Source organism: Perca flavescens, chromosome 21 (genome assembly GCF_004354835.1).
Source record: "Perca flavescens isolate YP-PL-M2 chromosome 21, PFLA_1.0, whole genome shotgun sequence".
In the NCBI taxonomy this organism is placed as follows: Eukaryota; Metazoa; Chordata; class Actinopteri; order Perciformes; family Percidae; genus Perca; species Perca flavescens.
In genome coordinates this window covers 12,334,493-12,349,069 of record NC_041351.1, presented here as the reverse complement: position 1 = coordinate 12,349,069, position 14,577 = coordinate 12,334,493, and the positions used below count along the sequence as shown (strand labels likewise).

Here is a 14,577-nt window from a genome sequence, read left to right as displayed (position 1 = left end):
TGCTGTAATGCTGTCTGACGGCTCCAGCGGCATCAGGCCAGCACAGAACATGCAGGTGAATGGTTCCAGCAATCCTACTGCTCCGAATAAGTGACAAAATAACGTCAACATGTTCCTATTTACATGTTGTGATTTATAGAGTCACAGCGTGTACAAAAAACAACGTAACATGAGACACAGCCGTCTTCTAACTGTAAACAAACCGGGAACTATATTCTCAGGCGGAAGAATATAGTACTTGGGTGGAGTGATATGCTCGCAGCAAGCCTGTAAACAGTTTATTTACTGTTAGAAGATGGCTGTGTCTCATGTTACGTTGTTTTTTGTACATGCTGTGACTATACAAATCACAACATGTAAATAGGAACATGTTGGCGTTATTTTGTCACTTTTGTCACAATTCGGAGCAGTAGGCTAGTTGGAACCAGTTACCTGCAGGATCTGTGCTGGGCTAAGCTAATGCTGGGAGCGTCAGACAGCGTTACAGCACGCACGGAGATGAGAAGGGTATGTATCGACTTGTCTTACTCTGGGGGTTATGGTGAATAAGCTAAATTCCCAATAAGTCGGCGTGTTCCTTTTAAAGCAATATGTAAAGATCTACATTACACTTGCTTTTTTCTATATAGCAAAATGTTCATCATGTTGAGAAACAGGTGTTACTTCTTTGCCATTGTTTGAAAGTCTTTCATTCCTTGAAACAATAATTACATGTTGACAATGTTACTAAATGTTGAATGTAGAGTTAATTCATGGCTCATTGAAGGATACAGTAAAGTATGATAATTTCATTATCAGCCAAACACATGGAATCAAAGATTTATTTCCAGCTGTCTTAAATATAATTCCAATTGCCAATTACCTTGAGTGTTATGATAGGTTTCTCTGTGTAGAAATGTCCCAAATATTTCATGTTTACTGTTGGATAGTTGTGTAGTGCTTTTTTTTTTTCTTTTTTAATCATACAGTGTAAATGATAATCTTTGACATTAATCTGTAGTAATCGTTCTTGAAAAAGGATCCTTAAATTTGTATGTATTTGTTAATATTAATTTATTTCATTATTTCGTAACAGTCAATAGGTATTTTTATATTTCATACAGTGTTACAGCAACATGCACATGGAGAAATATGTTTACAGTTGCTCTTAACTATGTATTTATTTGAAACACAATGTGCTTTTTAAGTGTAATGTGAATTTCAGATGGCCTCTACATTTCACTGAGAGTGAAACTTGTAGTAAGAGAGATGTTGTAATTGATGTGGTCATTACATCATGTTAAAAACATAGTAGAAACCTGGTTATTCTAAATGGAGATGACCGTATACAACACATCCTTTCATTGTGAAATGATGCTGGTGTTCATATGCTCATGCAAAAACATTACTTGTTTTGTGTCCTGTTCAGTCCTTTCCATCATTAAAGAGCTGAAATTTAAAGAACAGTTTCTGAAATTATTTCCCCCACTGCACCTTATAATAAATGTGCATTATAAATAGGCTTATACTGTGCATAGTCTTCAGCATGAGAGATGATCAGTTTATAAAATTGTCAAAAGCTAATGTTTACTGTACATTTTAGGCAATAACAAGCCTTGGATGGTGAGTGGACACGTATGGGCACATACTTAAAACTAAAACTTGATTAAGGCATGATAATTGTGATCGTTTCAGGACTGTACCAGTAAATGTGTGATTTTTGAATATTCTGTTGACTAGAAAGGACATTTTTTACACTTAGACTAAGATTTAGTTTTCTTTGTGATGGCGTTATTTATACTAGGGTAGGTACACATCATTTAAAATAGCTAAGAAGATCCGTGGACTGACACCAAAGCTAACTTTGGGCAAGTTTGACAGAACTAATTATGACATCAATAATATGAAAAATAAGAAAGAGGTTACTGTATGTTTGATATTAATGAATGTTGTATATTTTCACGTTTCCCTGCTATTGTTATTGTCGTTTTTTGTTTGTTCCTGATAAAAAATAAAAGTTAAGTAAAACGTTAGTATCATAGACTGTAAATAATATTAACAGTCTATGGTTAATATTTACAGTCTGTGGTGTGAGGATCTTTGCATAGACAGGATCTTTGACGTTACATTAGCGCATTGGTTACTATGGTGATTTAGAGGTCTTCCACTTGCCGGTGTGCTGGTAGCACACATTTGGCATGAAAAATGTTGACTCTTGCAAATGACAAAAAATACGTGTACTGTTGCCAAACATTATAACCAACGTTTAATTTACTAACCGATAATTAAAAAATCATCATCTTGATCCGTTTTTAGACAGGCACAAAATAAACAGCTATATTTAGGGTCCTGCGGCGCCGAGGTCAGGAGGAGGGTGTTTGTTGCGGTGTCTCCTCCATATCGTCCTACACCGGTACCTGTCGCTTTTCTGACGCTTTTTCTATCGCACAAGTTGACAGCAACATCTTCGACAACAGTAATACTCGGTAAGTAATAGGCCATGTAATTACTTAGGTTGCTCAAGTTCTATTTTGTTTGAATGTCGGTGAAATGGTTATCAGAGGTCCGATTTGCTAGCTAGAAAACGCCCGCTAACACCCTCTTGTGTTCAACCCTAGTTTTATACAGTCTATGGTTCAACCCTCTTTAAAATACTGTAGCAGACAAGCACCAGTGACACTGTAATATTTCTTACAATTTATTTTTTAATAGTAAAAATTATGAACAAGCAATCCATAATTCACAGACAATCCTAATTGTGTTGCATTATTCACCATTTTATCCCAAATATTATTACTGCTTTGATATAAATATTCATGCCAAATTGAATGGTAGAAACAGACACACATTCAATGATGTTTTGCCAGGTATGCTATCACACCTTTATCCTTTACGATACCGTTAACGTTCCGTTAAGCAGACAGTTTGAAGCCTCTGGTCTAACCTTGACAATGAGGAGACGTGACAAGAGAATCCGAGAGTAATGGAGACTGTATGACTCTGAAGTGGTGCAGGTGTCTTGGCAGTACAACTAATTTAAGTCCAGTGACGGCACTTTATAACTATTCAATAAAATAATTCATGAGGTTTAAACATTACTTCAATAAAACCAGTAACTAATTGTAGTCAAAGCTGTAGCCAAGATTTAAGAAAACTGTAAAATTCCCCCAAATGTTTTTTTTTAATAGTTGGATTTTTCATTCTTTTCATTTTTTTTTGCTTTATATATTTGCTATTTAATTATTTCCCAACAAGAAGTTCTAAATTCTGTTTTTAGGCTTCATGGGAAAATGCTGTCTCCTATTTCTTTACCATTACTTTTTGGTTTTGGCCCAAAAGCAGTCTATTTAAATATAAGTAAATGGAGTATAAAAAAACTTTGCCTACAAAATACCATTTTTGAAATTCCCTCAAAGTGGCTATAATGTTATAATTCCCAGTAAAGATACCCAGGACATGACCTCAGCATCATTAATGGTAGCTACAGCCCTGGTTGTTTTTAAACGTTGACATTTCTATCCTTTTACAGTTTTGAGATGCATCGTTTTCTGAGTTTTATGTAGATACTTAGTTTTGATCATTAAGTGCATTTTTTCATCATTTACACTCTCTGAAATGTCCTTTTTGTGACAGGCAAAATGGCAGTTCCTCCAACATATGCAGACCTTGGAAAATCAGCAAAGGACATCTTCAATAAGGGATATGGTAACTGGAAGCAAGATAAAAGGCAGTTTTATAAGTGTGTATTTATTGACCCTCAGAGGACAGGCCGGCTGTTTTTTAAATGTATTACCAAACCCTGTAAGTAGTTCCTCACTGTCCTTGTCCTTGCAGGTTTTGGACTGGTTAAGCTTGATGTCAAGACAAAGTCTTCAAGTGGAGTGGTGAGTTTAGCTGTTACTATAAATATACAGTAGTGCATTGCAGGTATTATCAACTAGTTTTAGGTTATCACAGATAATGTTCTCAGCATATACATCGGCCAATAAATATAGAGAGAGTGCAGTACCGAAATGCCAATGTGTTTAAGGTAATTTAGAAACAATTTAGTTTGTCTATCAGAGACCACTGACATGTTCAGTAGGGTGAAAATTCTTTAATAACAAAGTTTCAGGGATCATTATCAAAAATCCTTGTTCATGTTATGTGTTTAGGTTTAAAAATGAATATCCAGGGTTTTCCGGTTTCCAAGTTTTTTTTTTTTTATGTATGATTTCTTTTTTAAACTACAGGTACAGTAAGGTGGCTCGGTTGAAAACTTGGACATATTTTCAAATCTCCATTTAGCTTTTAGCACGGACTTAATTTAGGGCCCTGTGGAATATGTCTTTATAGCTTTTTTTTAAATTCTCAATTTTGCTATTCCGTCCATGATTCTCTTATTACAGAAACTATTAGGCTCTACGTTAACGTTGCCTTCTGTCTGTGACTGGGCCCAGCCGGGCCCTCGTCAAAAAAAGACATTTTCCACCATGCTATACAACTTTTCTGGGGGAACCCGGAGACCAGACGATAGTGTTTTTTTTTTTTAAACTCTGTCAATATTTGTATCTGATTTTACTGTGTTTACTCTCTCAACTGTAGTGTACTGTAGTGGATGTACTCATCAAACCTGCTGTACTGTTTCCAGGCATGATTAATTTCCTCTTGTATTCACTTTAGGAGTTTAAAACGTCCGGCTCATCCAACGTAGACACCAGCAAGGTCACCGGAACCCTGGAAACCAAGTACAAGTGGGCTGAGTATGGGCTGACCTTCTCAGAGAAGTGGACCACGGAAAACACACTTGGAACTGAAATTTGTGTTGAGGATCAGGTAAATTGAAAACTTTATTTTGCTGATCATCTCACTATTTTGCTGATCATCCCACTAATGCAACAGCTGTAAATTAAGTGTGTGACTGATGGAATGATCTTCTTTAGATCACCAAAGGGCTGAAACTTACTTTTGACACTACATTTTCACCAAATACTGGGTAAGCTACAGGTTTTATATGTTAATTGTAAAATTAATCATGGTAAAAAGAACATCCTTCTAACTCTCACTTTTCATTTTTCTTCTTAAATTTCACAGCAAGAAGAGCGGCAAGGTCAAGACTGCTTACAAAAGGGAATACCTTAATGTTGGTGCTGATGTAGATTTAGATTTTGCTGGTCCTACGATCCATGGAGCAGCAGTGGCCGGCTACGATGGCTGGCTGGCTGGCTACCAGATGACTTTTGACTCAGCCAAATCAAAGATGACCCAGAGCAACTTTGCAGTTGGTTACAAGACTGGAGACTTCCAGCTCCACACCAATGTGTACGTTTTAGGATGAACAAATATTTGAACCAAGCGAGATGAGTAACTTTACTGTAGAGTAACACAAATGGCTTTCCAAAATCTCACTGATCTATTGATCATGTGGTATTTTTGTCAGGGGAAGCTGTTAAAAAAAAAAATAACATACTGAAATGCAAGGGATGTTGCTAATTTTTTTTGGGGCTTTTTTTCTCTCAGAAATGATGGTTCAGAGTTTAGTGGATCCATTTACCAGAAGGTAAACGACAAACTAGAGACTGCTGTTAATCTTGCCTGGACGGCCGGCAGCAACGGCACTCGCTTTGGAATTGCTGCCAAATACCAGTTAGACTCCAGTGCCTCCATATCAGTAAGTGTCTTACATATTCTTTTTATCTCCACCAAGGAATTTGCTTCCCCCCCATGTTTGTCCGCAGGGTGTCTTAAAAATGTGTTAACCGTTGTGTGAGATTTTGTTGGATGTTAGCCCATGATCTAAAGAACAAGGGATTGGTGTTTGCGAGGATTTTTAAAGACATTTTCATGAGAAATTGTTAAACATTTCCACTTTTTTCTCTTGAACTATTGTGCTTACTTTAATTTGAAGTACATCGAGTATATCAAATGCTATTTAAAATAACAAATATAGAAGTTTGTGTAGCCTTGAAGCTGTACTGTATGTACGCTCTGAATATTAATTTAATGATTACAATACTTTTCTCCAGGCTAAGGTGAATAATGCCAGCTTGGTAGGAATTGGATACACCCAGACTCTCCGGCCTGGTAAGAACCACCTCTCGTCCAGTATACAGTTGAAAACACGATGAACCTCTTTTTCAGTAACATAAATATACATGTATTTAATTTTTGCATTTCAGGTATGAAACTAGTCCTCTCGGCACTGGTGGATGGGAAGAGCATCAATGCTGGTGGTCACAAACTTGGTCTGGGCCTAGAGTTGGAGGCATAAGGGTCGGCTCTTCCATTTCATAAGAAAAAGAGAAATATCATTTTAAAGAGATGAAGCCAAAACAAAAAAGCAGCCCAGTTCTTGAGCACTGTTAAAATGGAAACCTTTCCATGGGTATAATAACTAGTCATGTTTCAATCAAATTTATCTATCAGTTACTCCTTCTGCCAAGTTTTCCTCAATAGTGATCTGGGTGTCCAGGAATGGTTTCAAAAAACAAAACCTTGTTAATTTTGCTGAAGTGTGATAATGTAGAATGTAAACATGAGCTGTTAATTTGCACAGTAGAATTTATCTTTATTTAAGCTCTTTCTCCTTTGTTGTATTTGCACATTTTATTTGTATTTTAGTAGCGATGTTTTACCTGTTAGAAGGTTTACTCCAACAAAATACGCTTATCAAGATCAAAGCCAATTTAGGGGCTGGTGTTCAATTATCTTTCTAGAGGCTTAATTTGTAATTTGTGCTGTGTGCTGAGTTTGAGAACTCCGTTACCTGAATTACCTGCTTCTAAGTTGCAAGACAATGCTAAATGGATTCTCTTTTCCCTCAGTGTAACTTGAGTGAATGATTATGAGTGAACCATCCACTTTTCTTCCCATTTCTGAGGACTGTGACACTAATCAGGAAACCATTTGTGTGTTGGTGTGCGTCTAACCTTTGCAATAAAGTCCTGAAATCAACCTTCATCTCTTGTCCTTTCACAACAATATATAATTACACAGTATGATGAATGGTATATAATTAATTTGTATATATTGGTTAAATAATGATGCACTACAAAAACATTTGGCATGTACAGTTTGTTTTTTAATCAAATTTCTTCATTTCATTCAAATGCTGCACTTTGTCTTTTTACTGTAAAATGAATTAAGTTACTGATTGAAGTTAAACTACTGCCATCGGAATTACTTAACAATACAGTGACAACTAACATGAGCCCAGATAATAACACGTTTCAGCTACCATGGCATATCCAATATAATAGTTCACCTTTAAAACTTTAAAAAGGACATAGTTTCCCCAGAGTTACCTTCCAAAGCCTATGAACCATTGCACTTATTGGACATCGGTCCTATAATTTGATAGCTATTGTAAGCCCATCTCCCACTGTGAGCATACTCAGGCTGATTCGAGCATCTCGGTGCAACTTCTTGTTGAGCTTGTCGATGGCCAGAGTGTCTGTGTCGCCAGGTGAAGGATTCACCACCTTTCCACTCCACAGCACCTGCAGGACCAGAAAAACAAGTGTAGGGAATTAGCTGCTTAAAGTAACATACTGCAAGAAGTCAAACTTAAATATTTGTCTTGGGTGAAGCCCCTACGTTGTCGATAGCAATGATGCCCCCTTTCCTCAACAGTTTCAGAGACTTTTCGAAGTAATTGTCATAGTTAACTTTGTCTGCATCAATGAAGACAAAGTCAAATGTTTCAGCCTGGCCATCTGACAAGAGATCCTCTGAAAGAAACAAGATGGATCAGAGAGGTCAGTTATACTTCAGGTTATATTTAACAATCCCAATGTACAGTATTCACACTTCTAGATAAAAAAGACCTTCAGATTCTTGATACCTAATAAAGTGAATTAAGGTGTATATATTTGTTATCTTGCTATACAAAATATATAATATATACTGGAATCATTTAAAGTTGAATGAGGGGTTGGAAAAATAAGCTTCTGCTTCATCCTGCTCCTTTTCAGACAGATTGAAGACATTATTTGTAACACTTCATAGATATTGTTTTTCCTTTCGGTGTGTTGCTACGCACTTATTGTGTTTTTATAATTTATTTTATTATTTTTTGTTCAAAATAAAAATAAAGAAATAAGAAAAATATGAAATAAGGTAAATTTAAAATTGTCCAATGTAAGACGTCTTCGAGAGAAATATTTTCATGATTTAAAAAACAAACAAATTCAGCTGTATTTAATGTAACCCATATGATGACCTTTGTTTTATTTTTTGTAACCAACATGGTTACATGCTTGTAAAACACACTTTGTCAAATGTAGTTAAATATTTAACTATAGTGGTCTTTGAAAAGTGGAGATATGATGAGAGACAATCTTTGGACTGGATTCTTGGAAGAGGATTTTAAGTCTATCTTTGCAGATTTAATTAAATGTTATATAGACATTATATATTTTATTATATATTTTTTTAAAGCCTTTAAAGCTCATATCATAAAAGCAAAGTATTCCTGTTTTAGTCATGTAATCAACTTGTACAAAAATGCCTAGCCAAGCTGTTGTCTTTGCAGATGTATAATGGAGATTTTCACTTAAGCATGTTAACAAATCTTTGAATCCTTCACCCAACAAAGCATTTAAGCAAATGCAAATCTTCTTTGGTGATAAGATTTGATGAAATAATGAGTTATTTTATTTTTGACGATTCATGGTTAATCATTATACAAGTGAAATTATTAGTACTACATTGGCAGCTATTCCACTAATTATGTATACTGGTTAGTAATGTAATAAATAAATAAATATAAAAAAGAAAATTCAAGGTGAAGGGTCACGTGATTCCGCTGACTTCTTCGATGATATATGCACGTGACGTCACCGTAACTAGTCATTTTTGTCTCTTCGCCCTTTAGGCTTGTGTACTAAGCTGATTCGGAAATAATAACGTTTTTTTTAAACTGCAAAGAATAAAGAAAGACGCGGGACAACTGGAATCCAGGTAAATTACCAAACGTATGTAGCCGTGAGCAGCCATTCTAACTTACTTATGCTATATTCAGGTAACGTTAGCTTGCTTACCTGTATGTTATATTTGCGGGTAACGTTAACTTTACTTAACATCTGGCTAGCTTAGCTCAATGGGTTCAGCTAAAACGCAGCTGCTGCTAAATTGGACCTGATTTTTGTACCAAATGGTAATCAAGGAATTTCACCTGTCAGGTTTTGTTGTTCAGCCTAGCATATAATTTAGAATCACCACTAGACCAATGTAACGTTACAGTGTGTGTTTTGTCACTTGAAGTGTAGCTGGACTTTTAGTTACCATAAAAAACAATAACAGACACCTCGAATAAATAATAAATCTCACGTGTGTCACTAGGGCGTCTTCTTCGCCTTAATTGTTGCGCGCCAAGTCGTAATGGCCTCATTACTACTGCCCCTGAGGCCGGAGGGCAGAAACAGTGGGTGTTTTCCCCCAACGGCCACAAGGGGCAACAATGAGCCCATCACACACTTTATCTAGATCTCATAAACGGAATAGTTTTAAAGCAGTTTTTTTTTTTTGTTTTTGCAAGACAAACCACTTTCAGATGCGGATTAACTGGTTGGTACTGACAAATGTACGTCTGGTTAAAGAGCAGTGCACCACCGCTTCCCTGAGCTGTTATATGGGACCTTCCAGTAACTCTTTTTTTTTGGGCATCATCAACAATATATTGAGGCAGATGTAACACCTTTTAAATGTAATAACAGAAATAACCATAGTCTAACAGTTATGATAGTGTTTCCAAAAGATTTTATCTTACTTTTAATTAAATTACGAACTCTATGACCTTTTTAACCTAATCCTAACCTAAACCTGATATACAGGAACCTCCAGTCAGTGATTTTTTTTTTTTTTTTTTTTTTTTTAAAAAGGGCACAGACACTGTGTTTAGACTAAACCACATATGCAGGTTAGACTGTGGCAGTCCTGGATGTGATATACCATTAATCCCATTCAGATGTGTTGTTTCACAAAAATGAAGACCCACACAAGCCCTCTAGAATGACTTAATTTTTCCGTCAGGAAATTGTACCTCTTCTACCAAATTTTAGAACAGTACGTTAAGGAAAGAGATGTATTACTGTACCTAGAGTTTTCAGTGCTGGCTGAATGCGTAAATCAATTTTTTGCTCGACTCCAGCCTGTAAACGAAGAAAAGAAACAACAATTTTTTTTTTTAAAAGGTAAAAATGCAGCAGACAAGTTGTCTAATGACTCATGAGAAACAAAGTATTGCTGTATATTAGGATGTCTTTTGGGAGTGTATTTACATGCATGATATTTATTCCTCTTTTTAGTTGTTTTTGCAAACATGACATTGTTTACAATAACCTAGTTTTGCTATTTTCTGGATTAGTCCAAATAAGATATAGCCTTGTGATATCAGCGTAGATACAGCTGAAATTCCTCGTGAATACAATACGTTTTCTTAACAGGCATGTAAGCAGATTTACCATAACATTATCTTAACCCATTAATTGGCAGTTATTCAAAATGCTGAGAAGGAAGTGGAAGTCTGCATTCATTAACTGTGACTAAACATAAATAACTTGAAAGTCATGAAATTAACTCTGAAGACGGTGTTGATGCAAATAATTTTAAAAAGGATTTGTTTTGTGATTATTAAAAGACTTGGCAGACTGGTCCAGTAGTTGTCTTTAATCACACAAAAGACAACTGAAGTCTGCTCCACATGCAGATGCACATACTTAGAGCTACTGTACGTCTATTACCTGTGTTGTATGAAAATCCTCTGCACTGATCAGCACTTTGCAATATGGGAACAATACAGCAGTATTACACATCATATACTGAACCCCATCATAATACAGTGTTTTGAAAACACTAAAACATAGATGGGAATGGTACCTCTTTCCAGAAGGGTTTACCAATGTTGGCGTATTCTTCAGTGATATCACATGCGACTATAACTCCATCGTCGGGCAAAGTCAGTGCAATGCTCAGTGTGTTGTAGCCTGTGTATACTCCTGCAATGAGAGCGCACTAAAATCAGCAAAATGGATGACAATTGATATGGCAAAATATTTCTTAAATATCATATAAGAAACCTGGTTTCTGTAGTCGTGGTAGGGGAATAGAGAAACCTGATTTTCATCAGCTGGATTTCTGGTGGAGAAAGCTGGTTTCTTGGCCATGTGTACATGTAGGCTAACCTTGTTTCTAATCAGCTATTTAGATGTGTGCTTGTGCCTGACAAATACTTCAGACAGGGAACGTATTGCTGTGACAGCTCTGCGGCGCGATGAAAGGAGAGGTCATTATTACTGTACTGTGTACTGCATCCTTGTCTTTAAAATAATTTGATTCAAGTGGGGTTTTTTCAAAGGCAAAAAATACAGTCAAAAACAACACATCTATTGTGTATGGGTGCATCAAAATCTAAGTTCAATAAAGAGTAATGATTGGGTAATTTAGGACGTATAAAAGTACAAAAAACACGAAAACAAGACCACTGTAACAACATTAGATTAGTTCAAAGTCAGACTAAAACTGAAACTGACACTGATTAATCTTTGTAAATCTGAATAGATCAGTTTCTACCGCTGAACATTTTACCAACTTATTTATAAAATTTGCGCTCTAAGGAAAAACGGTGCAGTCTTTGACTACAGAGCCTGTCCTCTCACTGTCAGTCAAAACGCTTAGCCAAAAAAGACAATCAGGAAGCAGTTAGTATCCGCGAATAAACACTCAATTAACTGCACAACCCGATTTCTGGTAGAAACTTCTTCTTGTGTGCATGTAAAGGTACTCGTGTTTGAACAGGTTAAGGGTTGTTGAATCTCAATCATGAGCAGGTGTATGTTTCAGAGACAAGATGTGATGTTAGGCCCGAGGCCCTTACCAATCTCTAATGCTTTCTTGGTTTTGATTAGTTTTGCCAGATTGGCCATGAACTGCGACTGCTCACAGGCGACCATTATGAAGTTCAAGGAGTGTTCCATTGTCCTCTGAAAGCAACAAGAGGAAACGGTTACATTAGATTCACAACTTACACTGTAACACATGATTACATCTTATGACATGGAGTGCTTAATTTTGCCAGAGCACATCTGTATTCCATATACTAAGACAAGCTTACCAGCCTGAGGTTTTTCAGGGCCGGATGCTCCCTCAAGGAGTTATTGAGGACGTACTGCAGCAGTGGGTTGTCTTTTCCCTCGGTGTGACTTTTAAAGATGCTCATTTTGGAAGATTTCTTTTTCCCTGAGGACAAACATGAACCATGAAAGAATTATAAGGATCTTAAGAGCACGATATTGCCTGTTGATCTACCATCCAGCTTATCTTTCAGGAAACTGAAGGCTGGTCTAGTTAATGTACAGTAGTTATTTGATTTAGATAATGATTTCAGTGGGGAAATGCAATTATTGCACCAGCAACAACAGATCCAGATAAATAAATGAAGACTGGAAATTTTAAGACAATGTAGCTTGACATCAATACAATGAAATAAATTGTCACATTCTGGTGACAGTGTCTCTGTCTCTCTCTATATTTTCTGTCTGTACTGGATATTCCTGTTATTTTCAGTTTCAGTTTTGGATTTACCATTGTAAGGGTAGAAGCTGGAAAAGAAAGTCAAAAGAAAGCCACAATACTATTGTCAGACAGACAAAACCTTAGGGAAATGTATTGTGTAATTCTCGGTTTCCTCTTTCAGATTTGTGAAAAAGGGATTTCACTTGTTTCAACTCTGTCCAAACCACATAAGCTTAGATCTATACTGAAACATGCTGTACCTGGGTTAGATTTCCACTCAGAGCTTTGGTTTGAAACTCTAACCTATATTACTTGTAACCAAAACATAAAAATGGTTTTACAGATTTCACAGATGAAGGATTCCTCCTCTGTGTAGATTTAAGGCTACATATATAAACCAATTTTCATGAAAAAAGTATTTAGGCTTGATCACCTTCGCTCTTACCAAAGAAATAACCGGCGAATAAAACAACTCCCAGTGTGATGGATCCAGCCAGTGCCTCTTTGGAAATATTACGAAAAGACATATCTTATACGACAATTGTGATACGGCATACGATAAATCCTTATATACGGTCTACGGATAAATCTGGTGATCCCAGCTCAAGCTCTTCCGTGTTTGTTTAGCGCTGTACCGTAATACTGCGACTAGATGCGATGACCAGCATGGCATATTAGGCCGGCTACGATCATGTGATTGCCATTGTGAATAGCGTCGATGAAATAAGGACAATGTAAAGTGTAGCGACCTTTTAACTGTCTATGGTAGCGACTCCAGCAAAAGCCAGTCACACGGAAAATATGATACATTCCTCCTTAATATGACAACTATTTTATATGCAGAGCTATAGACTTGAGCCATGAAATGAAAGCCACATGCAGCTGCAAATTCTCAAACAACTCACCACTCAGTTGCGTCTAAAGAAGAGGGTCTTGGTCTGAGAGAGCGCCTAACTGAATTCCTGATTAAATGAACCTTGAAAATTCGCTCAGTCATGTAGAGATAATAACGGTCATATGACCGGCTGCTGCTCTCATGATAGGACTGTAAAACAGACGCCCATTGTTAGGACCACGTCTATGGATTGGACTCACTGCTGCGTGCATATCCCTTTCTTTAGAAGCTGTCAAAAAATATAACCGTGAGTAATTATTTGTGCAGCTCAACAGTGGTGTGCATTTATTCTGTTACAAGTAAAAGTCCTCCAGTCAAAATACAGTTCATTTAAAGTGCAGACATATCACCAAAATATACTTAGGGCCATATTTTAACAATCTGAAACGCAAGTATCAAACGTGAAACGCAAGTAGCTTTATGGGTGGATCTCGGCCGCTGTTGCTATTATACCGGCGGGATAAATGATTCTAGCGCCCGATGCAAATCTAAAATGGGTTTGTCTGAAGTAGCTAGGTGTGGTTTCGGCGTAACGTGAAAATAACCAATCACAGCGTCGTCTCACATTCCCTTTAAGAGCAGGCGCGCTTGTTCCATGGCGGATTGCTATTATGACGGTGGATTTGCCTGGCGCACGCCAGAGGGAGCTGTCCGAGATGCGGCAAAGTAATAAATGCCCGTCTTGACCGGGTGGCGATGTTGCTGCAGCCTCTCGGGCGCATCTCCACAGTCTGGACAGGATTGCTCCAGCCATGGAGCGTGGGCCTCCAAACGCACCACCTGCTCCTGTTGTGCCCCTTCCTCTTTCCCCCACTCCATCTCCGTCCACCGGAGCGCATCGCCCATTGCCACTCCAGGACCAGATCCCGCTGGAGTGTCCAATCCCGCCGTAGTTCAACATCACGTCTCCTTAAGTCCTCTAATATTTCCTCATTTATGTCATCAACACATCCATGATTCATGGAAATGTTGTGTAAAACACAACAAGCCACAAAGAATGCTGCGACTTTTTGAGGACTGTACTGTAAAGTGCTCCTGACACCTGAACACCTGAAGTGCTTTTTCAGTAATATTTTTCCTTGTAATTCTGTATGGTTTGAAAAAATGGAAACTGCTGCGTCTGTGTAGATGAGAGAAGCAAAGTGTATGCGCGTTGTGCACGTGCTACATTATGGCAAAGCATGCGCCCCTAGCATCTGAATAACTGCGCC

General features: G+C 37.3%; 2 protein-coding genes and 1 long non-coding RNA gene across 8 annotated transcripts in view; 2 read left to right on the top strand and 1 right to left on the bottom strand.

Annotated features, from left to right (window-relative positions):
- Window positions 1-2,307: 2,307 nt before the first annotated feature.
- On the top strand, window positions 2,308-6,913 carry LOC114547960 (voltage-dependent anion-selective channel protein 2). 2 transcript variants are annotated; one of them, XM_028567523.1, is made up of 9 exons: window positions 2,308-2,465; window positions 3,613-3,684; window positions 3,814-3,863; window positions 4,642-4,794; window positions 4,902-4,954; window positions 5,053-5,280; window positions 5,479-5,629; window positions 5,985-6,042; window positions 6,138-6,913. In XM_028567523.1, the coding sequence occupies exons 2-9, from the start codon at window positions 3,618-3,620 to the stop codon at window positions 6,227-6,229; spliced, it is 852 nt and encodes a 283-aa protein (XP_028423324.1). In that variant the 5' UTR covers window positions 2,308-2,465; window positions 3,613-3,617; the 3' UTR covers window positions 6,230-6,913. The 2 variants fall into 2 exon arrangements, with proteins under 2 accessions (XP_028423324.1, XP_028423322.1); XM_028567521.1 differs by lacking the exon at window positions 2,308-2,465 and having other exon boundaries at window positions 3,633-3,718.
- A 104-nt stretch (window positions 6,914-7,017) lies between these two features.
- Window positions 7,018-13,534, bottom strand: LOC114548339 (catechol O-methyltransferase domain-containing protein 1). Of its 2 annotated transcripts, none has more exons than XM_028568227.1 (7): window positions 13,377-13,534; window positions 12,071-12,195; window positions 11,834-11,939; window positions 10,837-10,955; window positions 10,055-10,109; window positions 7,555-7,688; window positions 7,018-7,457 (listed from the first exon to the last, which is right to left on the bottom strand). In XM_028568227.1, exons 2-7 carry the CDS (start codon window positions 12,173-12,175, stop codon window positions 7,305-7,307), a joined length of 672 nt encoding a protein of 223 aa, XP_028424028.1. In that variant the 5' UTR covers window positions 12,176-12,195; window positions 13,377-13,534; the 3' UTR covers window positions 7,018-7,304. The 2 variants fall into 2 exon arrangements, with proteins under 2 accessions (XP_028424028.1, XP_028424027.1); XM_028568226.1 differs by lacking the exon at window positions 13,377-13,534 and adding an exon at window positions 12,917-13,103.
- Window positions 8,771-14,577, top strand: part of LOC114548340 (uncharacterized) — a 47,913-nt gene continuing 42,106 nt past the window's right edge. For all 4 annotated transcript variants that reach the window (XR_003691349.1, XR_003691347.1, XR_003691350.1 and 1 more), the window contains exon 1: window positions 8,771-8,919. This is a non-coding gene — a long non-coding RNA (uncharacterized LOC114548340). The remainder of the gene's footprint in view (window positions 8,920-14,577) is intronic.

Coding starts and splice junctions, on each gene's coding strand:
- LOC114548339 (XM_028568226.1), bottom strand. CDS start 12,998: ATGTCTTTTCGTAATATTTCCAAAGAGGCACTGGCTGGATCCATCACA. Junction 7,689..10,054: donor GCCAGCACTGAAAACTCTAG/GTACAGTAATAC, acceptor TGTTTCTTTCAG/AGGATCTCTTGTCAGATGGC. Junction 7,458..7,554: donor GCATCATTGCTATCGACAAC/GTAGGGGCTTCA, acceptor CTGGTCCTGCAG/GTGCTGTGGAGTGGAAAGGT.
- LOC114547960 (XM_028567521.1), top strand. CDS start 3,637: ATGCAGACCTTGGAAAATCAGCAAAGGACATCTTCAATAAGGGATATG. Junction 3,864..4,641: donor CAAAGTCTTCAAGTGGAGTG/GTGAGTTTAGCT, acceptor TATTCACTTTAG/GAGTTTAAAACGTCCGGCTC. Junction 4,955..5,052: donor ACATTTTCACCAAATACTGG/GTAAGCTACAGG, acceptor TAAATTTCACAG/CAAGAAGAGCGGCAAGGTCA.